The sequence below is a fragment of the Amblyomma americanum genome, chromosome 4 (assembly GCF_052857255.1).
Source record: "Amblyomma americanum isolate KBUSLIRL-KWMA chromosome 4, ASM5285725v1, whole genome shotgun sequence".
Taxonomy (NCBI): Eukaryota; Metazoa; Arthropoda; class Arachnida; order Ixodida; family Ixodidae; genus Amblyomma; species Amblyomma americanum.
In genome coordinates this window covers 216522545-216548789 of record NC_135500.1, presented here as the reverse complement: position 1 = coordinate 216548789, position 26245 = coordinate 216522545, and the positions used below count along the sequence as shown (strand labels likewise).

At 47.0% G+C, this 26245-nt stretch overlaps 1 protein-coding gene across 2 annotated transcripts in view; it reads left to right on the top strand.

The window, feature by feature from the left end:
• The window catches only part of LOC144129328 (Krueppel-like factor 5), a 92571-nt gene that overhangs the window by 42152 nt on the left and 24174 nt on the right, over positions 1-26245 (top strand). Inside the window, exons 1-2 of one of the 2 annotated variants that reach the window (XM_077663373.1) lie at positions 11787-12223; positions 25590-25670. In XM_077663373.1, the coding sequence (XP_077519499.1) occupies positions 12023-12223; positions 25590-25670 (282 nt within the window). In that variant the 5' untranslated portion in view covers positions 11787-12022. Of the gene's footprint in view, positions 1-11786; positions 12224-25589; positions 25671-26245 lie in introns of those variants that run through there. The other variant, XM_077663374.1, reaches the window with a different exon arrangement.

Here is a 26245-nt window from a genome sequence, read left to right as displayed (position 1 = left end):
AGGCGTGTAGCGGCCATTTCCCCCCCTTTTGAGCACGAACGCCTGCGTGCGCGTGTCGATTTCCCTTTATCTCTGCGCTTATCTTTTCGGCTGCGTAACCTCTTTGCACTCGAAAGAGTATACACTCCGTCGAACACTGTGCGCGGCGCCCCTCCGCGTCTCGTTGGTAAGTCGGCCGGCTCGAATGTATCACGCGAAGATCACGCAGTCAGTCATGTGTTTATAGAGCGCGAGGCCGTGGCCGCCTTCGGGCTATCCTGCTGCGGTCATTTGCCCGGCCGTGTTGCTTGCTCCCCGTGTTTACGTTTGCTTGTTTTTTAATTTATTTGTTTCAAACAACAACAGCATAATGAAATGGGGGGGGGGGGGCTATAAAAAGTGGACGAGAGGTGCTAGAGAACTCATTTTGGACAGTAATGGTCGCCTGTAGGGGCGTCCTAGAACTCTTTTTGTCGTTGTCTGCTTAAAGCTTCAGCGATAGGCTTCGAACGTGACTTGAACGTTGTCATGCATCTTACGCTCACTAGAATTAGTCGTTGTCGTTGAGAACAACAGAGTACTGCGTGGATTAGCTTAGCTCGATATCTTATGCTAAATATTTTGGTAGTAAGAATTCAGCAATACTGACGAATCACAGAGTGTTGTACGGAACATGCATCTAAGCTTCCCACTTCGACACGTTTAGTATAATATAGGACGTCCCACGACGCATTTGAGTTGACGAGATGTCGCTCAAGTGTAGAAAGGTTTGGTTTGGTTTATGGGGGTTTAACGTCCCAAAGCGACTCAGGCTACGAGAGACGCCGTAGTGAAGGGCTCCGGAAATTTCGACCACCAGGGGTTCTTTAACGTCCACTGACATCGCACAGCACACGGGTCTCTAGAAGAATTTCGCCTCCATCGAAATGCGACCGTCGCGGCCGGGATCGAACCCACGTCTTTCGGGCCAGCAGCCGAGCGCCATAACCACTCGGCCACCGCGGCGGCTCCCAAGTGTAGAAAGGTAAAATTAGTATACTATAGTTAGTTACTATATACGAGAACAGTACGATTGAGGCGAAGAGAGTCGTCGTGATGAACAGCAGCGTTCGCAATAATTGACACTTTACCACAGCCTGAAGAGAAAAATCAAGGACCATTTTCAGAGCTACATGTTTTCTGCCAATTGCGCCGGGGGGCCACACAGTCGCTCAGTCACTGGCGTGTACAGTTGTCCGCGATGCGGCAAAATAGGCAGACCAGTTTCCACGATCGTCTTTTTCGTACTATTACTCTGTCGTGAGCGACCGCCAAAATTTGACGAACAAAAGCCTTTAACTTTTTCTCCTCAATACGCGAGAACTCATGGTTGCGATTCAAGACAAAGAGACACGGGACGACAAAAAGCGCGTTCGTATCTGACAGGTGCTGGAGTATAACCTTAGTGTGCGGCATACGGGGCTAGCGCAGTGCGACTGCGCATGCGCGAAGCCCTCGCAAGGTGTTCCTACGCAGTAGCGCCGCGCACATACCGGGCGCCGTACTGGGACCGCATTCTCGATTCGCAAAAACTCTCTTGTATCTCAGGCATCGCATATATTGAAGGACCACCATAGACCGCTAATTTTTAGTTGCATGTTTTCTCCTGTAATGTGCTAGACATGCATGGTTCTATTGTAGTACATGTATGTTACATGGTTGTATTACATGTATGTGCGAGACATGCATGGTTTACCACGTGGCATTTGCGTGTATACGTCCGCTAAATAATGTGTAATTGAATGCTGTTTCGGTTTCATCAACCTAACAATAGCTGTGGTGCGTAAGGAATGTGCAGGCCACGTGCCGCACGAAAATAACTGCTAAATAATCACTGATACGTAGTTTTATTTGCTTCAAAAACTGGTAAGACAGCATCTGCGGCTATATTGGAGTTCTTTTTTTTTTTCGTGCCCCATGCGGCCTAAACGCCCCTTACGCATCGCAGTCATCGTTCGGTTGATGAAAACGAACAGCATCAAGAAGAAATTCAATTATAAATTATTTAGCTGTCGTGGTTGATCGAATATACCACGAAGTGAAATATGTATCCTCATGTCTAACGCATCATTTGAAGGAAGAAAACACGGGGCTAAAGTTAGGATTCAACGATCCTTTATGCTTTGTGATTGCCGAAGAACACGAATATAGTTAATTTGCATGTTTTCGTTTTAAGAACTCTCTTCGCACTTATCTAGATGCACTGATTGTCATACATCCTCATAATTCGGCAGCTGGAATATATGCTTAAATGCACCGATCGAGTTTGTTTAACTTTTGCCTTCTTCAGATTAGCGAAGCTCATAAACGCTGAAAAAAATGTTTTTTTTTAATACAATGTGTTCAGCATGTGCCAGGCCTACTGAACATATAGGTGTTTAAACACTATTCACCGTTCTTCAACTGAAACAAACCAGTGACAATGAGATGGCAGTTTCGATGCCTGGTCCAACCGCGGCCACTCTTAAGGCAAGGCTTAGCGCAATAACGCTTGTGCACAGTTTATGTCGCTCCCTACAGACAGCAAGATTCTCTACTTTTACGCCGGTCTTGCACACGCAAGTGTGAGTATTTGTAGACGCTCACCGTTCCAGGCGCTCAACAATTCTCCACTCTTTCCACTATGGACCCCATCAGTGTGAAATAAATTGCCAGCAAGATACTTTTTCTTTGTTGCGAAATTTACCCTAGAGTTTCTCTCCTGTGTCTCTGCAGATATTCGCCTCTGCTGTTATCGTTTCTAGCTAAATGTTTGCGTCACGATTTTTAAGAGCCAGTTGTCCGGTTTCTTCGACAATATCTAGATTTTGGCGCTTCCCTGCATGGCCACTTCGGGCGTTATCATGAGCGTACGTGGTCGCGAGTACGTTATGAACCGTGGACTATAGCAATATTGGTAGAAGATAGTGCTTGTTATCCGTAACGCTTTATCCAAGTCTTCAGCCTTCAAGTGCACGTTTCGACCGGCGCTTCGTGCTAGTATGCAGGTGATGGCGGCTTTTTTCTTTTTTTTTTTCTCACTTTGGCAGCCAACTTGGCGCGCTGCCCGAGCATACGGCTTCCGCGAAAGAAAGAAACCAGGCGATGGCAGTCATGAATGCGCCTGTTTTATCAGAAGTTAAAGCGAGCATCTTATCAATATCTCTCACATACGAAGTATGTGACAGGTGTCACGGTTATGCCAGTGCTCAGCTACATGGAGCCGAAACTTGGAGGCGAAGAAAATATTAATAATAATTGGTTTTTGGTGGAATGGAAATGGCGCAGTATCTGTCTCATATATCGTTGGACACCTGAACCGCGCCGTAAGGGAAGGGATAAAGGAACGCGAAGAAAAGGTTCGAAATTATAATGAGGACAGCGCACCCGAAAGGCAAGGAAAATGTTAAGAGGTAAAATTAAGAGAGCAGAACAGGAAAACCGAGTTGATGACGCCTATAGAAGCAACCATTGTTTTTTGTTTTTAGGGCAACGGAATAGATTACAAAGGAAGGAAAATGCAAAAGGCGACGGTAGAAAATCACACTGGGAGGCGAAATTACGAAAATCTTAGCGGTGTAGAATGGCTAAGAGAGCGGCTAATTGTCGCGCGATGAGAGAGGTCTTTGTTCTGCTTTTGACAAAGGCTTTCTTCGATGGAAAATGGCTCACCATTATCACCTGGTTAAAAGACCCGTATTTTAGAGCATAATACAAATAAAGCGCAAACACGGGAAAGTGCACATTGGCCTGTAATAGGTGCGCGACTTTAAGTAATTCTAAAGCGGCGGTCTAACGGCCTTTTGAGCCATCGAACGACAAGGCCACGGCCCCAGTATACTCTCCTTCGAGAATGTCTTTAGAACCTTTTACGAGGCGCTTCAAGCAGGGACACCGTGTCATGTCAGTATTGAAGCCCGTAAGATAAAAATTAAGCACGTCCAAAGCTGTGTTTACCAATTTCCTACGATATACATTACAATCTGGCGCACTTTCCTTATTCGGCTGTTTCTGGGGGCTTTTACGTGTTTTGACACACAACGCTGTTCTCTGCTTACCGGCAGAAAATGTCTGATGAATATCTGTTGACCGTGTGTTAACCCCTACTGTGATTGCACTATCAACAAGCTCCCCGCAAAAGTCCCACATTTCTCAGTGGGGTCTCATTGACGCGAATCGAAGAGGTCTGTTTTATTGCGCTTTGGTGACTCCGGCATGCAAGGTATCTTCCTGCGTCAAGGAACCCGCTCACAACCTCGGGCCAACAGCAGCTGGACGGCGTTAATAATAATAATAATAATAATAATAATAATAATAATAATAATAATAATAATAATAATAATAATAATAATAATAATAATAATAATAATAATAATAATAATAATAATAATAATTGGTTTTGGGGGAAAAGGAAATGGCGCAGTATCTGTCTCATATATCGTTGGACACCTGAACCGCGCCGTAAGGGAAGGGTTAAGGAAGGAGTGAAACGGCGTTAACTGCCATCGTGAAATCTGACACGCCGCGAAAACTTCTCAACGCATGTCGTCCCTGCCACCTATACGTTGCGTTGGGTACCTTGAAACGTAGACGGTGGCTTTGAAAAGTTTATACTCGTAAATGGGATGGCTGATGCGAGATGTTGTTGACAAAGCGTCACAAACACAGGACGTAAGAAGAGGAAGACAGCACGAGCGTTGGCTACTGACTGAGCGGAAGGCGGAGAGAGCGTATGAGTGTCGCGAAGAATTAGGGAGTCGAAGGAACCACAGTAAAGGTCCACAAAGGATTATTATTGGCTAGTTCAAGGGCGGGGGGTGGACAGTAGAAATGAAAAGAAAAAGGAAGGGGGCGGAAGAATAGGACAAGATAAGGACAAGAGTGTACGTAACAGCGAACAGAAGAGAAGGGGGTGGAAATGTACCCCCTTTGTCAAAAGTAACCGTACAGCAGGTTTTTGCTTCTCAACCGTGTAACAGAGCCGTTAAGGCAACCCTAATAACCGAAAGGTACCAAAACGTGAGGACAAGGGCTCCCCTTACTTTGCACAGATTCAGAGCTTAAGGGCTGCCGTAAGTGCTTCGCTACGCGTCTAAGAAACAAACCACCTGTGCCCGGTTATTGCTGACAAAGGGGGGTACCTAAATGCTCAATTAATCACCAAAGCTCTGCTTGCATTACGTAGTGAACGCTGTAACCAGGTGGAAGGAGGGCTAGACAGGTACAATGCGCAGTCACTGCGTCTGATGATAGGGTGACCGCGTTCTTCATGCCATTCAAACTTCAAGTGATCACCGATAAACGAGAACACAACGACATCGTATATATCTGGTTCGCTTGCAGGTCCGCGCGTACTGTACATACTACGTGACAGGCGGTTAAAAGAACTAAAATAACGGGGAAGATATAAAATTTAAGCAAGCTCGATTAGGCGAAACTCTCGGTCAAATCAACGAAGTGCACATTGAAGAAAGGGCGCAGACATTTTAATGAAGCTGATTTGTATTGTAGTTTGGGAGGCTGGTGAATCCAGGTTTGTTATCTATGAGCCTGTCATTTATGCTCGTTTAAAAATGAAGCAAAGTAAGAAAAAAAACAAAAAAAAAACAGCGTGTGAAAAGGGACGTTGCATTTCCTTCGCCAACCGCTTTACGACACTCGCTTTTCCTGTCGTAACGGCGGTTCCATACAGTTTTCCTGGCGGAACTATCTGCTACACTGAGCAGATGCAGTGGATACGCAGTGACCCTGAACTATCGAGTTTCTGCCCGCCATACACGCACAGGGCGTCTCAAGACTTCAGAGTTCGCGAGTCACCCGCTGGAGGAAGCCGAACAGTCATATTATCGATTAATATTTGTCTTTGAAGCCTTGCCCTCTCGGCCGATACCGGGCACAATTGCGAAAGCATGTGCGGCATTTTTCCCTCGTATCAACGCTCAGCGCGGTCACTTCGCTTCAAGTGGCGCTGAAGCTGCATTCCAGCAAACTAGAAGCACCCCGTCAGACACTACGCCAGAGCGCGTGCTATAGTATGATAAAATAATAATAATAATAATAATAATAATAATAATAATAATAATAATAATAAAAGCAGTTGGTAACAGTGGGCCGCGGTCCGTGGTGTTCTGTATTACTTCGCTGGCCAATCAGAACAGCGATCGCAGTGAGCTTTTAATGTTTGATTGTATCAAAGAAGGCATAGGCGTCATAAATCTTATAAATTTGTCTAGCGATTGTTGCTCAGATAACAAGAAAAGTTTTAACAATGGTACACTTTTTGTCAATGAAGAACTCTTTTCGGCAGTCCTGAATTTGGCCGGAGCTTCCTGCATACGTGAGCTTTAGCCGGCTTTAGTTAGTCGTTTCGTGCATTCCCTGCCAGCCGAAATTTTCCATATTAGGGGCTCACATAGAATCATGGGAATACAGAGTCTGTACGATAGGGATAAAAAAGGAAATCTGTTCGCTGCCCGGAAATATGTTTTTCGTGTGCTTTTCATAGCCTTTCTATAGATATAATTTCGATGTGATTTTCATTTTATGCGTATGACGTCATATGGTGTCCGTATTAGTTATGACTATACCGTAGGCGTTGCCGGTGTACTCCGTATGAATTCCGTATGCATTCTATAGGAGACATACAGAGAGCGTGCGGAATTGTTCGCACTGTCATATTGAACATTCCGCAGGGTTTTCAAATATGCTATCGGGAAACTCCGCTTTACACCCGAATAGGTGTACTGGCGACAGCCGGGCTATAAGCCTATAATGTCTGAAGGGTCCTCGTCGCTAGAGTGCAGCCGAGGAGGAGACGCAGTCGAAGCTCTATGGTAATTAATTCGATGAATTATGTGTCCTCAAGTATGGTAATACTAAACTCGCTGCGGTGATGGCAAGCGGCTAGTTCCTCAAGTTCCTCTTCATGGTCGAACAAGGCTCGCCTGATGCATCCTGTGCACTGACTTCCTTCGCGAGGAGCAGCAGCTATCACGTGTCGAAGCGCCACGGTGAACCATATATGAGGGACACCATATACGGCTGATGGCTACAGATGAATTTCGCTCCACAAAAAAATCGCTCACTGCAACGGCGTGAAAGCCACTGTCTTTAAGTTTAGAAAAAAAAAAGGTTTGTGTCTTATCCGTGCCGCTTACCCATTGCAGGAATGAATGCGTGCTATGTGGTGTTTTTTTTTTTCACTTGTACGTTGTGAGTGTTGCCACTGAACAAACATTTGTATACATGGGCGATTCAGTTGTATCCCACTAGCCAGTAACGCACTGCGGCAGCCCCTGCCACGTATACGATACGCCTAGTGACAAATGCCTGTATAAAGCGAAGAGCGTCATTTTTCTTAATACCGCGTTTCTTGGCTGTGATTAGGGCAACTTGTTCACCTACGTCACGGAGTTTTTGTAGTGTGAGCGAATTATTGCCCCTGTTGATGCTTCCACCTCCTCTATTGGGGGCGTCGATCACTTGAATTTCTGCGGTGTCTCGGCTCGAATTCCATTGTCGAATGATAACGAGCATTACTATGCTCCACTAAAAACGCCGCAGTAGGGCAGCCCGCTGCTGGAATTTGCGCCTTCTTTTTCTAACTTCTGTGGTTCAACGCAACCAGGCGTGCTCGTTCGAACTTGCTTGGGCATAGCACTGTGAGTGACGCTGATTAAATTCTGTCCACTATAATAGAGCCGTCTCTTATTCCGCGTCAACAAAAAAGGAGTGCTGGTGCTTTACAGTAAACCATTGGAAAGTTTTTAGGGTCGGGATTCCTTCCTTTTGGGGACGTTGAAAATTGTTTTTTTGGGGACAGGAAATGGCGCAGTATCTGTCTCACATCTCGGTGGACACCTGAACCCCACCGTAAGAGAAGGGATAAAGAAGGGACTGAGAGAAGAAAGGAAGAAAGAGCTGCCGTAGCCGAGGGCTCCATAATAATTTCGACCACCTGGGGATCTTTAACGTGCACTGACATCGCACAGCACACGGGCGCCTTTATGTTTCGCCTCCATCGAAACGCAGCCGCCGCGGTCAGGTTCGAACCCGAGAACTCCAGATCAGTAACCGAGCGCTCTAACCACAAAGCCACCGCGGCGGGTATTTCGGGGGACGTTCCGGTCATCTTTCTCGCGTGAAGAAATGCAACTCTAGCAGACATCGAAAATTAATAAATATGCGTTGAGTAGTTTTTTTCTCACTCAACCCCATGACTCTGCTTCATCCGTGTCGCTGTCGCTGCTAGAACGCCGCACGTGTAGTTCACCGTGCAGTAATGAATCAAAAGCAGGGACCCCGGAACGGAAGGGGGGAAGGGGGGGGGGGGGGACAAGAGGGCGCCTACCCCCCCCCCCCCCCCCCCCGCCCACCCACTTTTCAGAAAGGGCAGTCTGCCCCCCCCCCCCCCCCCCCTTTCAACTAGTATCCAATTGCTTGCACTTGGATCAGATTTCTGAAAATTGAAAGACTTAAGTTCTAGGACTATTTTAATGCAAAGCACAGTGGAGCTGAGCTACTTGGCTTCGTAGCCAGTTGTAAAGCATTTCGTATATGAGTAACCTGAACCAGTCATGTCCCAACAGAAGTCGACTGTCTGACTCGTGTACATGGTAATGATCACCAGAAGTTAAACAAACTGGGCACAAACTTTTTTAACCAATTGATCACTCCTCGTGCGCACATCTATAAAACTGCCCATTTCAGTTCGTTTTATATATTGCCGTGAATCTTTGCACCGTTTGATCGTTCGCATTCAAAACCGCCGCCCCACAAATTTATCATTTTGTTTTGAAATGCTAGTTGCAACCAGACTTTTCTCTATTGATCGTGGCCACGTGCAAATGCTTCCGCATTTTTCTATATTGTTGTAGTTGCTGTTGATTTTTTACCTCTAAGGTTCCTTGCCAGCTTTAAATTGAGCGCGGCCAAGAACTGCATGCATTCAGTTCGGTGACCGCCCAGCGCGCTTGTGACTATTGCCGCCGCCGAGTCATTCAGTTCTTAGTGGGCGCGAGTGAGCTCCTTAAACAATTTCTTTTGGAAGCCTTTTCGTTGTCTTCCTAACTTCTGGAGTGTCGTCACCACAACGTGACAGTTTGCATCAACCTTTGATCATGGAAAAATGAAGAAATAATAAAAATATAAAATTTATCATGTAAATGAGCATTAAATAAATAAATAACAACATAAGCTTGAAGTCGTTTCGGGTGAAAAATTGAAGTAAAAAATTGATTTCTTTTCTTTGAGCTTCAATAGCTTCGGCATTTTTTTAGGCAAATAGTGAAAAAAAAGCCTGACGATAAATAGCTACACAACTGAGTATTTTTTACAAAACAATAACTATAGGACTGTTAAAAAAAGAAAAAAATGAGAAGAAAATTACACAAACTCGAATGAGTTATCTGCAGTAGTTGTGAAAAAAAAAAACGGGTCTTAAATATTCCTCAAAATACGTGAAAAAATTTACGGACAGTATTCCTGCTTTCTTTATTTACGGTATAAAAGTGCGCAAAAATGCAAAAATATTCCGTTAAAACTAATTTTAGTGCTTCTTGAAGCAGGCAGCTTTTAATTTTGCATCTGTTTATGCTGGGCAGACCCACTGCGCGCAAGCATGGCAGTACTGCGATGACGCAGCCGATGGCTCCTCTCTGCGCATTTCCTGTCGTTCCGCTAGGTGGCGACACTACACGACTTCGCGGCCAATGCAGATATCGCTGTAAAATAAATAATAGGAAACCGCCCTCACCGACAAGAGCCAACGGGATCTTTGTTAAGAATGACGCAACGTGGAGAGCACTCCAAAAGACCCAAGTTATCACTGGAGTTGGAGGGCGGATATGAACAGAGGCGATTGCAGGACGCCAGCGATAAGGGTAGGGTTGACAACTAAGCGATTGCGGGATACCTGGGCAAAGACGCCGAAGACTTCTTGGAAAGACGGATACCCGCGGCCGCAGTCGTTTCAATGAGATTACGCAACCGCCCTCTTCTTTTTCATTTTTTTTTATTCGACTCTGTTGTGGAATCGGTATGAGATGATGCAAATGCGCCCGGAAGCATCCAAAAGGTGTCACGAACGACAAAGTCAAGATTAACTACCTCCGCCGAGGGATTAATATTAATAATTAATATCCACCGAGGGATAATAAACCTGGCAAGGAGCAACAGAGACAGGAGGGCACATGAGTGTTGCGGGGATACGGTGGCCGCAGCTGGCACAGGACAGGGTTAAATGCAATAGCCGTGTCCCACGGGCACCAGAAATGACAGTAAATGCTTAAGCGCCTTAAGTTTGTTAACGCCACTACTTTCGGAGTTGGTGATACATGTCCACATTTAATGTCATTATACGAAAGTCACGACGGCGATAACGCCTGCAAGGCAGTCAAAAATTTCGCCTGAATATAAGCAGTTCTAAGCAGCACAAGGTCTCGGCAAAATCGTTCAAATGTAATATAAAAATTATTTTTCGGAAAATGCCGCTGTTCTTGCTTGACAAGTTGGGCAAGTAGCCATAAGCTCGCGTGTCAGCAAACAAACCGAGGGTATCTGTCAGAAGCGCTGGTAAAAATGGCGCCCTTCGCATCGGAAATGCAGTAGAGATGACGAATCCGACTGCAAGTTAATAATGAACTATTTGCTACTGGATTTAAAGTTGTTACTAACAAGGCCGCATGCTTTTCTGCGTGTGGAATGGGTATGAGAGTAGGCACTGCTCGGGGGAATCACTTAATGGCATTAAATTTTCCTGTGTGACACGGGTCAGTGGGAGAAGCCTTTGTCCTGCAGTGGCGGGTGGCGGTGACATTGGCACCACCCTGACTTCCTCCGAGCGTTCTTTCCTGTAAAACTCTCATCGCGTTGTACACGAAGGGAGAGGGCCATGTGTCGTGGATGATGTGATGCGGCGATTCTCTTTCTTAATGCTCTTCACTTCTTGGTCTCAGTCACCCCGGCTATTGGTGTTGTAAGGACAGTACGCGCGCAGATCACAACTTCGCCTCAAATACAGATAACACAGAAATACAGAGGTACTAAGAGAAGAAAGGAAGAAAGAGGTGCCGTAGTGGAGGGAACCGGAATAATTTCGACCCTCTGGGGATCTTTAACGTGCACTGACATCGCACAGCACACGGGCGCCTTTGCGTTTCGCCTCCAACGAAACGCGGCCGTCGCGGTCGGGTTCGAACCCGGTATACTCCGGATCAGTAGACGAGCGCCCTTTCCAATGAACCAGCGCGGTGGGTTTGGACATGCCAAGATGTCGTTTTTTTTCATTCATTCATTCCTTTATGTCTGTTTAAACACATCCTCCTCATATTGGCAACAAATCAGAAATAAGGGGAAAAAAGGAAAAGCACGGCTGCGCAGTGGAGAAGACGCTGTCGAGCAGACGCGCCTGTTTGACAAGATACACCTCCAGGGTACATCCGACGGAAGCAAAGGAATCAACGCCGTCTTGGACATCCGCCCGTGAATGCGCAGCGATTACCTCGTAACAGACGGCGCACCACACTCGGTTCCGCACTGCCACCGCGTGGCTTCGACGGCTACGACGACTTGCGACGCAAACGCGTGGAAGAAGGTGGAAAGAGATAGAGAGAGAGCGAAAGGAGACCGCAACCTCCTCCACCAATCAGATGCAACCCGCCTCAAGCCGACGAGGGCAAGGGAGAAGACGCGCGCGCGAAGCGCAGAAGAGCGGAGTGGAGAGGAGCAGCATTCCGAGTCATCCGGCGGCAGGAGAGAGCGACCGCAGCACGAAGCAAACAAGAAACGCCATTCAGGCGTCGCGCGACGCACGGCAAGCATCTCCGCGACGGTGCGCGTGTGCTGCAGCGACGAGTGTGCGTGCCATGCGTCTGCTACTTTCCCGCCAGCGGGCGCATCCGAACCGAAGCGACGCGTAGTTCGAACTCGGAACGGCGCGCGGTACGAACATCGAGACTCTCACAAGAAAGTTGTGTGCTCGGAGTAACTGCTGCAACGCTGCCTCCCGCCGCTCGCATGCCGGCCGATGGAGTCCCCCGGTGTGCTGGCTGTGCTAACGGATTGCCGGCCCAGTGGGGACAGCGGCGAGGCCCTGTGCGATGACGCCGTCTTCGAGGAGGACCAGATTGTGCCCGACTGCACCCTGCCCGCCTTGCCCCTCAAGAGTGACTGCATGTTGCAGGGCATCGCGCCGCCTCCGACCTCCGAGCCTCGCTGGAAAGCGCAGGTATAAACGCCGCGGTGGCATCGGCCTCTCGCTTCCTTTCTGCCGATAATTGCTACCGCCGGGACCCTTAATTAACGTCCCAGCATACGATGCGGCCAGACGAAAGCGGTGTGCTACTGACGCGGCCGCTAAGCGACGAGATGTGGAGAGAGAAACAGGGGCTGCTGCTTTGCTGCTTAGGACAGCAGAGAAATATTCGGCTGAAAGGGAACACTATAGTCTTATGCTTAGAAACCAACTTTATTCTTGGATCTGCACGAAACTTAAAAAAGAAAAGTACTCCTTTATAAAACTGTGCTTCCTGAGGCAAAGTGGTTATAAAATGGGGAGAGAGTATATTTTTCACTCAAAGTTTGAGGGTTATTGCTGACTGCGTGCTGATAAAACATTTACTTTTTTTTACTGCTTTTACGTGTGAATATCCAGCGGTACTTCAAAACCTGTAAAGATGACTTTTTCATTCGGCACCTCGTGCCTCTGAAAACTAAATCGACTGACTGCTAGACGTGCAAACTGAGGTCCCGATACACCACAGTCAACCCCGTCCCACTAAACGTGTACGGAATACAGCACTGTTGAGCATAGCTGCTTATCGCCTTTCAAGTTAGCTGGGGCAAAGGTGTTGAAATAATAGCCATGAGATCTAAAGAGTGTAGCTCGCCATAAATTTTACACCGAAATGTTAGTTTCTTCTGGCTGCCCCCGCGTTGACGTTCAACTCGTGCCCGTCTGATGTCTTATGACTTGGTTCAGAGAACTGCAGTTGTGTACGGTCCGCCATTCTTACGGTATACACGTAGTCCATTGGTTGCTAACTATACTAACTATACGGCTCACAAAACTTTCCGACGCATTCATATGACACCTGCAGGTTATCTTTACAGTCAAGTCTGTATGCTCTAGCGCAACCTGAATTCTTGATGAACGAAACAATACTCATGTACTCGCTGGTGCATCAAAGTTTTGGCGATGGATTCCACCTCGTATTCATCTCGTCTTGTTCACAAGATACCTTACTGACAGAACTGGTCTTATCGCAATGTTTTTAATCGTCCTCAACGTTTACATGTGCTTTGTGATGATAGCTGCTATTTATTTTTGTTCAGTTGAAAGCCAACAATATCGTAGATACTAGAAAACGGATCTTCTCTTAAGACGCATCATTTTGGAAAAAGCATGTGCGCAACCATGCGTCCTCTAGCTATTCCATAAAATAGGCTTAAAAAGTATTAGTATACCAAATCTGAGCAAGTAAACATTTATTTAAAGACGATGCTGCTAGTTCCTGACAGCGCTGTTGAATATGGCAAAGACATTTCATTTTGAATATCGTGCATACTTGATTGCTGAAATGCCTGCTCAGCATATTCTGCGCATTTGAGCATATCTAACAATTAACATGACGCTAGGTGGTGCAGAGATGTGCCACACTCCTGAAAGCCGGGAATCTTTAATTATTATTGCATGGTAATGTTTGCAAAGAGCTCTATTAAATCAGCACTTGTTCGGACGGTGGGGCTAATTTTGTTACACCCTAAGCAACGAGGAAAACCTTTATTCGCTGAAAGTCGCTTCGGGTTGACTAAATAGACATAATTCATTTCGGCCGACACTCTGCATTGCGAAAATGACACTTCATATACGAGATGAAAAGCAAAATTAACTACCTGTTTACATTACACGTCCAAGAAGAAACGCCACAGTCACAGAAAAGAAATGTTATGCGTAATCATCGCTGTTGGCTCTAAGCAGCATATTATAAACGGTAAGCAGTGCACACATGCATTCTATGAATATATAATGTTTGCAAGCTTGCTGATAGAGAGAGACTAATTAATCAGCTTCGTGTGAAAGTACATTTTATGCAGTGAAGTACTCAGGGGAGGTTGAAGCTGCTAAAAGCATATGGTGGTCGCCATTGATTTTCTTGGGCCGTTATTTCTTTATTCTGCGCAAGAGGCTTGGACAAGCGCGCGTGTCACATTCGTCACTACGCCTTGTAGCAAACGTGCGGCACGGTGACATACAATGAGATATAGTTAGGAACCTTCGCTTTCAAGTTTTGTTTTTATCGATCCGCGGGAGGTAAAATTCGAGCACTCTTTTAGGAATTCAGAGCCCTGTGCAAATTGCCTTATCGGTGTTTCAACACACCACTACACAAGCCGGGACTTTCGGAATTATCCTCGCCGATTAATGCTAGCAAAGAGTATATATACGAACTCGTGTTGTCGCGGAACAAATTATGTCGAAAATTCGTTGGGAAATAAACTACAAAACGAAGATTGCAGTTAGCAGACTTTACAAAAACACATTTTTCTGCTTTGTTTTATCATTTTCTATTTTTTCATCACGTAATTTACCATCTTCGTGCAGAATTTTCGCACCCTCCAGTCTACCCTTAAACGAAAACTCTCCGCCAGCATCCATACTCTGTGGCTGCTGCTGTTTGAAAATCATAGTCACGTTAAAGCAGTGGACATTTAGCATGGCGTAGTGCCCCTGATTAAAAAAGCGTGTCGATGGGCCAGTTTAATATACTGTGTGCGTCTGCAGTGAACGGAGGGCTTTCTAAGGTCTATGTATGAGTTCATGCTGCACCCGCAATTAAAATGTACCTTCGATACTTAATGTTGCCAAGCCATTAGATTAGCAAGATGGTTCTCTGGGCAGTACCTGGACTTTTTTTTTTGGCGTTTATTCGGGGGAAAAAAAAAATGGGAATTTTGAGTTTTAGCCGAATGCACAGTGGAGGGTTTGCAATGTGTGTTGGAAAAAGCACAGCTGCCCGTGGTTTGATGAGACACCTTCGGGATCTCTCAGGCGTTATGTGTCGCAAGCAATGTTTTGCAACAGACGCAGCTAACGAGCACCGGTGTTCTCTCTGTCGCAAATTTTATGCACTATTTAAGCATAAGGGGCACATTAGTGTTTGTCAGCACCTGTCTTTAGGCTCGCTTGGTCTGGAAACAGGCATAAATTACGCGGCTGTCTTTGTATGTAGACACTTTACAAATGTTCGAGACGGCACTCGATCGCGGCGCAGCGTTCACTGCTTCCAGCAGCACCGCGTTGTCACCAGAGACTGATTTGCACGCGCTGACGGAGCCGGGCGTGGCTGATCATCGCCGCGAGTTCTCACTGCACGGGATGGTATGTCTGTTTAATAATTTAACAACGCGTGAGTCGCACCCTAAGGCGTTAGTAACATACGTGATACGCAACATGCGATGCAAGTCTGGCGAATCGGAATCGCTCAGGTTTAATCCTGTTAGCAATAAAGAAACGCCGGAGCTTTGTTCTTTCCGTGTGATGGTCCTCCACACATATCTTACATGGCCTGCATGGTCTGTATACGCGTGCATTACAATATTAGGCCACATGGTTTAGCACCTTTATAGCTTCTGCCGAAGCGATAACTCTGAAACTTTTCCTGCGCAGCAGCAGGACGAATTACGCAATGGTGCGGAATGTTTGCGCTTAATTGACCCGTATAGCAGGTATTTCTCCTGTCCCCTGTTCGACCTGGGCTCATGACTCATTTCGATCCAGTTTCGAAGAATCACAGTGCCGGCGACATCGCTGTCCATGAAATTGGGGATAAAATGTGAAGTAAAGGAAGCAGAACTTACTCCTAGGGAGATAACTTTGTTTCCTTTGTCTGCCGCAGTGAAAAAGTTTCGTCGGTTTTCTGTTGAAAACTGCTGCTGACGCTGTTCGGCGTGTGCTGTAAAAAGACAAAGTTCAGACAAACACATTTTGATAGCCGCTCGTTCATGATTGGTAGCCGAAGACAATGAAGATTGATTCGAGTTCACGAGGGCGTCCCGAGTGTTTCTTTGTGACGCAAAAAGGAAGCAAATGAGGCCGTCTTCCAAGTTGAATGCATTGAGGACGCTTCGGTACAACAGAACGAGCGTTCGTGCCACTTGCGGCTGTGCGCTGCGTGACAGACCAGGCGAACTGTGTTGTGCGCATCTTTGGAAAAGCACTGCAGCACGCGCACAGCTTTTATTGAAACCGCTTATCCATGTGGCATGTGCAGCTGCTGTCAAGTTCAGTGTCCACACTTGCAACCAGATTTCCTTCATTTGAATCCATGGCGCACTGGTCGAGATTTAACGGTGTGCCCTATAATTCACACACTCGGAATTACCAAATACGTACTAGTACATCCATTGCAAGCTGTGTTTAGAGATGACGATGGAATTCATTCTTTCGTGCTTTCATTCATTCATTCTGCTGCGTTTCACGCACTCTGACTGCGCATGCACAAATACTGCCTACCCAGTTTAGCTGCTTCAAGAGCAGGCCGGAAAGCAAAGTGTGAATGCCATACATGCGTTCTCTTGTGGCCAAGGAAGGCGTCTCGCTGAGCCCCCTTGGCGCCCGATGGTCAGCCCTTTCTGTGCTGCTCGGCTGATAAGATGCTTATTTACGGCGGTTCAGCGTATCTGCATTTCATCTGCGCATCGTAAGTCGCGGCGGAAACACCCTTATCGCAGCAGCTTTCCCTAGCGGCACCGGAGAGCGGCCCTTGTTTGACAGTTTGGCGTCGCTGATAACCACGGGACAGTGGCGCCCTCTATCTACCCGGCTGTCCCGATGGAGTTTCTTGGAGATTGAACTCTGTACCAAAATAACGGGGCCTGAAAATTTTGGGTTCATGACAGCCTGTTAATTTCGAACTAGGGCATGCTTGCGCTGCGGCACATGTTGAATTATCGCACTTTAAGCAGTGACCGCAGCGGTGGCATCCGTCTCGTATGCGGCAGGTGCTGGTCCGATCCCAAATGCCGCAGTGTGCCCACCGGTAACACAACTGGTACAAGCTTTCGCTTGGCCTGGCGCTTGGCTTAACTAGAGTGAAATGCTTGCAAAATTGATCTCTGAGCCCACTTTGAGTAGTGCGAATGTGCCATGGCGCTCTTTGGCCAAGCTGCCCTTTCGCCATAAACATTCATCACCATGTGTCATGTAGATGGCTTGAATGTGACATCACGGGCGCCATGTTGATGGGCCATCATCCAGAGTGCACATCGAAATAAGGGGCGATAAGCGGACGAGATAAGAGCGCAGACCTCCACCTTAGTCCTGGTTTACCAATATGGTGGCCGCTTTGACGTCAGCGTAAGACGTCGTTGCGTCTGCAGTGGTGCGAGATGTGGGGTATGGGGATATGAGACACACCGAAGAGGAGGATAAAAAACTTGCAATGTTGGTTAGATTGATGAGCATCAAACGCAATGCTGATCTCATGGCGCTATGGCACTATCGAAACTGGTGCTGTCGGACTCAACCAGGCTAGATGATCCGCTGCTGATATCTTCGAGAGACGTTGGAAAGTAAACAGCTAAGTGACGCCGGAGAACAGAACGTCAAACTGTAGAAGTCGTGGTGCAGAAAACGACAAAGAAGGCTTAACTTCATCCGTATTCATTAAATGCTTACGTCATTGTCAATTTTACATCTCCTTGCATGCGTACTGAATACTCGTCTTTAAACCACAGCCAGACTCTGTTGCTGATACTGTTGCAGCCAAACCCTTTGCAAGGAGTTAAATGGACACATAGGCTAACTCCGTCCAATTTTTGTTCTTCATAAATATCAATTCTAGGGCTGGTTATCTTTGATGTTTGTCCGGCAGCAGAAGACGCTTTTATTTCTGACCAAATTGCGATTAAAACCTTTCCCGCAACTTCATTCAAACCCGTTGCGTTTGCACCGAAAATGACTCCGTGATGACTGTTTTCAAGCGAATGGCCTCGTAGTCTACAGCCTCCGGGATCTACGGGTGTCTAGGTTGACGCAACTTCCTATACTTAAGAAATAGACGGGTGGTGGCAATCCCTGTTTTTTTTTTCTGTTACTGCATGGGCTTATGAAACCACAGGGAAAGCAGCCTTTTAGTCGTTCGATTGCGGTAATGTGTCGATACAGGTCAACTTAATTTTCTCCTCAGTGGCCCTTTAATATATTGCACTTTACATCAATCGCCCTAGGTGCTCACAGCGCCACCTGCCATACTGAAGGCTAACTTGCTGTTTGCCACAGAATGACTGCGGTGCAGAATCCGCTGACTGTCGATATCAGTGGGCAGTGCCAACTAGACAAGGGTACTGCAAGGCGAAAGAACGCTTGTTGTCGACGTGTGCGAGTGATGATTCGAGCTAGAATATTTACCAATAAGCTCGATTTCAACACTAAGGGGATGTGCGAATTTCATACTAATTTCGTCATCATATCGACCGATAAGGAGCCTAGTGATGTATGCATTACGCGTTCCTCAGCTTGAAACATAGCACCACCGATGGCACGAACTAATTAAAGGTTACAGGTATGGGGATAAAATTTTGTAATTTATCGTGCACTAACGACGTCATAGCGAACTAACAGGCTTATAGTGACCGCTATAAGTATCTAATGATGCCGATAAGCCCGCTGTTTTTAATCTAAAGTGTTGATTTACGCAAGATTTCATATTTATTCCAGTTCGGTTGTGTAATCTCCTCACATTGCTCGCTGCTTGCTTTCTTCTTTTGTTTTACCTTTTTTTCCGCTGTTCTGCAATCGTATAGCAGCTAGCCACCGGTATTGCACAGCTTATTACGCGCAATCCTTGCAACAGCTTCACATCCACAGCGTACATACGAAACCCTCGAAGCCAATCAGGCGACATTTGCGATCGAGTTCTAATCTGTGATCGGTCCTCGCTCGCCAGGTCGTACGATATGAAACCTAATTGCTCATTAGTAAGAATTAATCGTTTCGCCCATGCATCGGCATCGCACAGCGAGATCTCAAGGTGGTGTGTACCCGGTGCTTAGGATTTCGCAGATATAACGGTTGAAGCATTACAAATATTTAATATTCGGTAGTGAAGCTATGCTGCAGTATAGATGCAGACTATAGCTCAGTTCGCATGTCGTTTCCATGCATTCTGCTCGTGCTGCAGCGTATGCAGAGGAAACACGAACGCATACTGCACCCATACAATCGCAAAAAATGGCAACATTCGGTTGATGGAGCTGAATTAATGCCGCGGTTGATTTTCATACGCGAAAGGAAGTCATCACTTTCTTGTTGGTGAAGAGATGCGGCTTGTACGCATTTTGTATATTCCTGTTGAGTTTCATTTAGTAAACATCACTGTTACCTCTGCTATCATGTGTGCTGTCTCTGCAGAGGCGGCAGCAAGAGTATCTGTTGCGGTATGACATGCTTTTTAAAGTAGCCTCGAAATTGAAAATTCTTAGACAGCTGTGATCCGCGACACGTGGCTCGAGACGGGAGTCGCGCTGCGCTGTAAACCGTGTCAGCCATGTACGTAGCCAGGAATTTTTTTTTTTTCGGGAGGGGCCCAAGATAATTTCTTCCAGCTGCGGGGGATTGTGGCAGTTGGCTGAGCATGAGCATTTGCCAAGTGAAAAAGCGGAGGGGTGTTGGATATGTGCCTGGTGTCAGCCATAACAAGATAGTTAGCAACACTACGTATAACAACCACGAAACAGTCCACGTGTACACATCTTCAAAACTGCCACCTTACCGACTATTGCGTCTGTCAGCGGTACGTTTACGAAGAGATACGCGATACACCATCACGTGACCGTCCTCGTGCTCTCGTTGTGCTTATGCAGCGCAGCACATTTCACGGCCGCAAGGCATTAGTCATCTGTGGCGGGCGAAGGATAGTAAGAAGAGGGGAGAGAAAGAAAAGATGTGTCCTTGGAGGGCAGTCGAGCGGAGGCCCCCGACACCAGAGCCAGTCGGCGGGAGACAAGGCGCGCGGCATGTGGTCCCGTGGTGGTTCGTCACCTTCAATCCGTTCACACGGTTCTCGTCTTGTCACTGGATTCAAGCGAACGCACGACGTCGGAAACGTGGGGCGAGTGCAGCGACCCGCGGCTTGTCCTGTTTTCGGAACAAATTAACCACGAGACACTTTCCCCAGCTAGCAGGCAACGAATTACTACACACGCTAAAAGTTGCAATACACCCGGCTGATTATGTTCCGCAGACATTTATTCGCTTTAAACACCGAACGAGTGCCAACAGGCATCGTAAGCGAAACAAACACTGACATCGCAGCTGCGAGAGTCGACCTTCGTGATGGTTTTATATTTCAGAAGTTCAGACACTTGAAGGGGCCTGGAACACTCTTCTCTCTCAATTTCAGCGTGCTTTCCAATCCCCAGTCATGCGTGTGTCATTTCGGCTGCGTAATCCTCAGCTTTGTTGTGCCACTGAAAGGAGCTACGGTAATTGGCCAGTTTCTTAGCATGAAAAGACCATACTGAGACTGGTGTAGAGAGGAAGGTAGACAGCCAAGCATGCGGAAACTGTTTCATTGCCTCAATATGATGGTACAGTAGAGTTGGGAGGACAGCAGGTCGCCAGTGCGCATGCGCAGAGCGATAGCGCCTCTCGGGTTATTCTCCTGCGCATGTGCACCGGTCCCCTGCCTTTCTGCCTAACCTCGAAGGTCTCTCTGATAAGGGACTAGGGTTAGCGCGTTACAGTATCATATGGCGTGCTCATGATGACAAGCCTGGTTTGCGGGATGGAACGTCATGGAGGGCATAAAACTGACTCGAAACAATACAGTTGTAAGCACAGAACTACGTGCTCAGAAAAAAACACCACTGCATCAAGAAAAATCATTTATGATTTATGGGGGTTTAACGTCCCAAAGCGACTCAGGCTATGGGGACGCCGTATAGCGGAGGGCTCCGGAAATTTCGACCACCTGGGGTTCTTGAACGTGCACTGACGTCGCACAGTACACGGGCCTAGAATTTCGACTCCATCGAAATCCGAACGCCGCGGCCGGCATCGAACCCGTTTCTTTCGGGTCAGCAGCTGAGCGCCACAACCACTGAGCCACCGCGGCGGCCCTTTATAGTGTTATATGTCCCTGTGTATATTTAACCCGCTCCACTAAAATTTACCGCTAGGAAAATATCTGCAACTGCGCTTTGGTTAGAGCCCACCGTGCAAAACCTATTCTTTCGAGTTCTTTCAAATATGCAAGAATACTGATGCCTTGTAAACAGGGGCAGCAAAAAGACCTCCAACTAATTGGAAGGGGGGCTAGTTTTAAGAGCGGTATGCTGGCCTAACTCCGATAGTTTATGGTTAAACTGTGTTACACAGATGCACACGCTGGATTCATTGTTATATATGCGATAGGTTAAATCCCTCCGACTTAAGGAGAGAAAGAGAGGGTACGTGTATTGACTAGAAAAACCTACGCAACGCAAAAAAGCTCTGTTTACGAAGCGTACACTACTGGCACAGCAGAGTGCTGTGGACGTTTCCATTCAAAGAGACGAAATCCTATCCTCACAATACGCAGAAATATAGTGAAATATATGCGGAGATGATGTATAAAATGGTTGGCTTTGAGCTCTGCGTCACTGGCACAGAGCTGCGTCACATTTGACATTGCTGTTAGAGCTGAACAAATTCGCCACTTGTACGTAGCGGTGTTGCCATGCGTGCTGCCTATGAATCACAAGACTGATGGTAGCGCAAGCAACAGGTTTTAGGTCGATTTAGCGAGTGCCTGGAAAAAAAAGAAAGAAGAAACCTGTTTAAAGAAATTAAACAATGCGAGTAAATGTGGATATATGTCATGTTTTAAGAGGAAGAAGAACAAATTAAAGCAGACTCTACTCTGCATATGCGTCTGCTGTGTAGAAAGAAAAAAAAAATTAAACCTTCAGTGTCCTTGGAACTTTAGTGAATTAGACTGTGACATTTGCGTTGCCTGTGCTATATAATCGTATAGCATTATGAATAGGCTTGGTCGTTGTGTGCTGGCCGTTGGAAATTGGCTTTGTTTGTAGCCGGAGCATCGGGACACTATGCTTATGCATCCAGACGTGTGCGACAGTTCGTCGCAGCTGTGCATGCCATTTGAAAGACAGTGCTGGCATTTCATTCTATTTTATTTATCTTTTTCTTTCCTTGTGTCATTTTCGGTCTTTTCGGCGCCGCGTTTAGTTTTTCTAATGTATTACGCTTTCCTGGCGCGAAATTCACGTTATTAGCATATTCATTAAAGTTCAGTTCGCGTCAGAAGTTGATAAAAATTAAGCGCCAGCGTACGTGCCTAAAAAACAGGTATAAAAAGTACGGAACAAACCAAAAATCAAAAACAAAGTTAACTACGACAGCTATTATGTAGGTTTCCATATAAGCGAAGAGACAGATATCCATGGTAGTCGGCTGAATACAACTTAACATATGGATTCTGGGGATGAATGTTTAACAGTGATTTCCTTCCCGCGATACCAAATACCTCCTACTGATTTAATTATGTACGTATGCTCTTAGCAACACAACGCACATGTATCAATTCCAGCAATAGGGCAGGAGTTGCTCCTTGACGTTAAAGGACTTTGCTGCGAGACCATATCATCGTCCTCTCGCTACGTGCATGTTGCGACTCGAAAAATCCAAAGCCTTATCAGGCTCTGCGTTCTTCTCAGGACACAGCCCTTGAACCTGATAATGAGCGGGCGCTAACTTTCATAAAGGGCAACAAATGGTCTACCTGAAAGGATGAACAATAGAATATCGATGAAAACAGGTCATTAGCGATAACTCCCTAGTTTGAACGCTTTCCTGATGACGTGTAAACGCATTAAAATCACCAACCGCCCATCAATGTCTGTATTATCCTCTTCTTCGTTCGTCGAATTCCTTCGTGCCTGCGAGTTTTTGTGGATCACGATCATGAGGCTGCTCAGCCAGCCTAACAAACAGAAACCATTTTAGCTGCAACAAATCTGCTCGTAGCAAGAGCCAGCAGCCAAGCGATCAGCGTTTTTGCGTGCCGCAATCAGCTTGCTAGAACTATAGTTGACTAATACGTCAGTTTGGAGAGTTGGTGCGACGTCACTTCAGAAGTATGGCGCAACCTGAAACGAGGACACGGGCAAGACAAGAGGCACGCGAGCGCCTCGCGTGTCTCTTGAGATTCCCTTGTCCTCGTCTTGGGTTGTGTCATATTTTTTTAAATCACCCTCAAGAAACATGGACTTTCTCTTTTCGCCAACCAGATGGGAGTACAGCAGAGTCTGCAGACACTTTCCCGCGTCCGTTTTCCCGCAAGGAAAAAAAAAAGAAATGTACCTGTGTGCACAAAAATAAAGCAGAAGGGGGTTGAACAAAGCTATCCGTGCTTTCACCTCGCGCACCCAAAGGAAAGTAAAAAAAAAAAACTGATTTCAAGTAAGTGAACCAAAGCCCGAATGATGTCCAACAAAGGGGCCACCTCCTCTCAAGACAGTTCTGAGGCTCCCAACTGCGGCATGCGCGGCCAGATATTGTCAATTTCCGGGGCGCTCCATGCGAGCCAAGGAGCTGCGTCGCTATATAAGACGACCGGCGGCCGAGACCGTTGCATCGGGGAGTTCGAGCAACGGTTCGCCGATTCTCACGCTGCCGAAGCCCGACTCGGGTAGTGAGCCGAGGGTCGGCGGGAGAGAACGTGAGTGGGGAGAGGAGGACGGAGCGGAGAGAATCACGCTAGGGAAGAGAGAAAGGAAAGACCTGTTGCCTCCGCTGCAACTACCTGAGCCATCTTCGTCGGGGGCTTACGAAAGGGGGGGATGCTGAGACGGCGCAGGAGAAAGCGTGAAAGAAGGATAAAAAGAGAGGGCGAGATAGTGACCGTGCATAAATTTAAATCCCGACGCCGCGGCGCATACGAGCTGTGCGTGCGTTTGTACGCGCTCTCGCGCGCAGAAGCCGTTCCGGTGTGGCGGCGGAGCCTCTGTTTGCGTCAAGAACAATGCACCCCGCCACCGCCGCCCGTTCGGCTGTTGAGCCATTCCGCGGGGCTTCTGCTTTTTTTTTTTTCCTCGCTTTTCTTCCCTTGACGCGGCGCAACTCGCTGCTGCTGCTGATTGGTTTCCTGTTTTTGTTCTTTTCTTTTTCTTGGGACGGCTTACCGCTCTCCGCGGTTTTATTATCCGTCCTTTTTCTGCGAGTTTTACGGCTGGGATGAAACGCACCGACGGAGGGAAGAGAACCCGGAGCGGAGCAAACACTGCAGCGGCGAGCGTGGAAGTAAAGAGAGAAGCGACAATCGTGCAGGTCGGGACCGCAGGGTGCCGGTGGTTGTCTACGGGCGAGGGGAGGGGATAAGGGGAAGGGGGGAGTGCGCATGCACCAGCGTGGTGATGGTGGCTTGCCTACGTCGTCCTAGAAGGAGACGGAGACTAGAACTCGGGCACCGTGCGAAGCGCTGGAAGGTGAAAGTAAGGTCGGAGAGCATTGCTCCGGCCTTTTTTTCCCCCTGAGACAGGAAGGCATCACGCCAGGAGAAACCCATCCGGAGCACGCCAATACTTCTTTTCTTCTTGTTCTTTTAGCGCTTAGTGCGCGGGAGAAACTGCTTCCCCAACGAAAGCGGCGTTTTGCGGAAAGGTGGCATTTGAAGCACTAGACCGCCGAAGAAGCTAGGCGATGGCAATAACGTGATGACTACGGCCTGCTCGGTGCGTGCCCCTTGCCAGTGCAAACGTGTTGGCCCAAAGTGTACTTGATGTTGTTCCCAGCGCGCTGTGTCAAGCGCGGTGCCTTTAATTGACGGGAGGTACTGCTTCAGTGGGGTGCATTTGATTCCTCCATGAGTAACTGCCGTACCCTGTAAATAAAGTGTCAGAACAATGCACTTTCTGCCTTTTAAATCACCCTTGCGGCAATTGTTAATCTGTTTATGGGTTCGCATGGACACGAAAGGGCCCCTGCAGCTTAGTTATGCTAGTGCATGGACGTCGCTTGCACATTAAGTATTTACATAATGGGACTAGAGCATCTATGGAACGTAAAATCTACACGGTGTACACCCGTAAGTAACCAGCACCTCCTCAACTTCGATCTGGTGCCTTAGAACTCCAACGCAACAAGACGTCCTGTTTGTTGTTTGTTGAAAAATCTGTTCCGCACGTGACCTCATCTGTGAAGAACAAATGTCGCAGGCAATGTTGCTTATGTTGCTATGTTGCGTAAAGCCCGAGTCGAAGGGGACCATTGTCTGCGTTTGCTTTTAGCTGCGCGGAACGTAGGCTGCGTTGGGGTGAAACCGCTGCTTCTGTGCAGTATCTGTTCTCACGTGTCTGTTTATGAAGCTGTGACGTATTAGGATCCAGAGATGGACTTAAGAATACCGGTTTGCGCAGTTCATCATTCTGTAATCGACCTCTCCTTTTGGCTGTCAACTAAAGCGCGGATTTAGTGTTGAATTGAAATCAGGCGTGCTTTCGTGTATTATATAGCGATTGTAGATAATAATGCGATCCGCAGTTTTACAACAGTTATCCGGTGGTGCTGACATTTGCATTATTTTGCGTAGGAGAACCTTCGTCCGCTTCCCAACAACATCCCTTGGTCCGCTACCAGGCACAGAGATCCTGCCTGGCAGAGCAGATATCGGGTGAGTGGATCTGTCCACAGCCATTGTGGGCGCTTTCACGGGGATCATTTGCGTGATGTCTTTGTGCATAACATCGAGTTGCTTAACTTTAATACCGAAAAATCGACCGCCCTGTGCAGTCGTTTCGTAAACGACTGTTTTTTTTTTTGCCACCATTTGCTGTGAAAGAACAGACGATTTGTTTGCACAGTTACTAGACACGCTGTCTAAAGCTGTAGCCTGTAAACCCTACAGTACATCTTAGGAATTGATACTATTATATATGCGTGTAGCTCTTCAGATATATAACTCAATGCGCCATGCGTAATCGTCTGAAATAGGCTATGTAGCGCATTGTCTCGGTGTTGTACATAGTAGGAGGCGAAAAACAGTAAAAGCCACTTTTTCACGGGCCACACGGAGCACTTGGTATTGCCATTTTTGCCTCATGCGACACTTTACTAATTTTTGTTCTGTACCTCAAAATTCAAGTACATGGAGTCGACGGGCGTAGAGGTTACAAAAACCAGCCAGCTAGTATAGATGGTGATCACCTCGCGCGACTCAGCCTGTCTCGACTGTTCAGCACGCCCAAC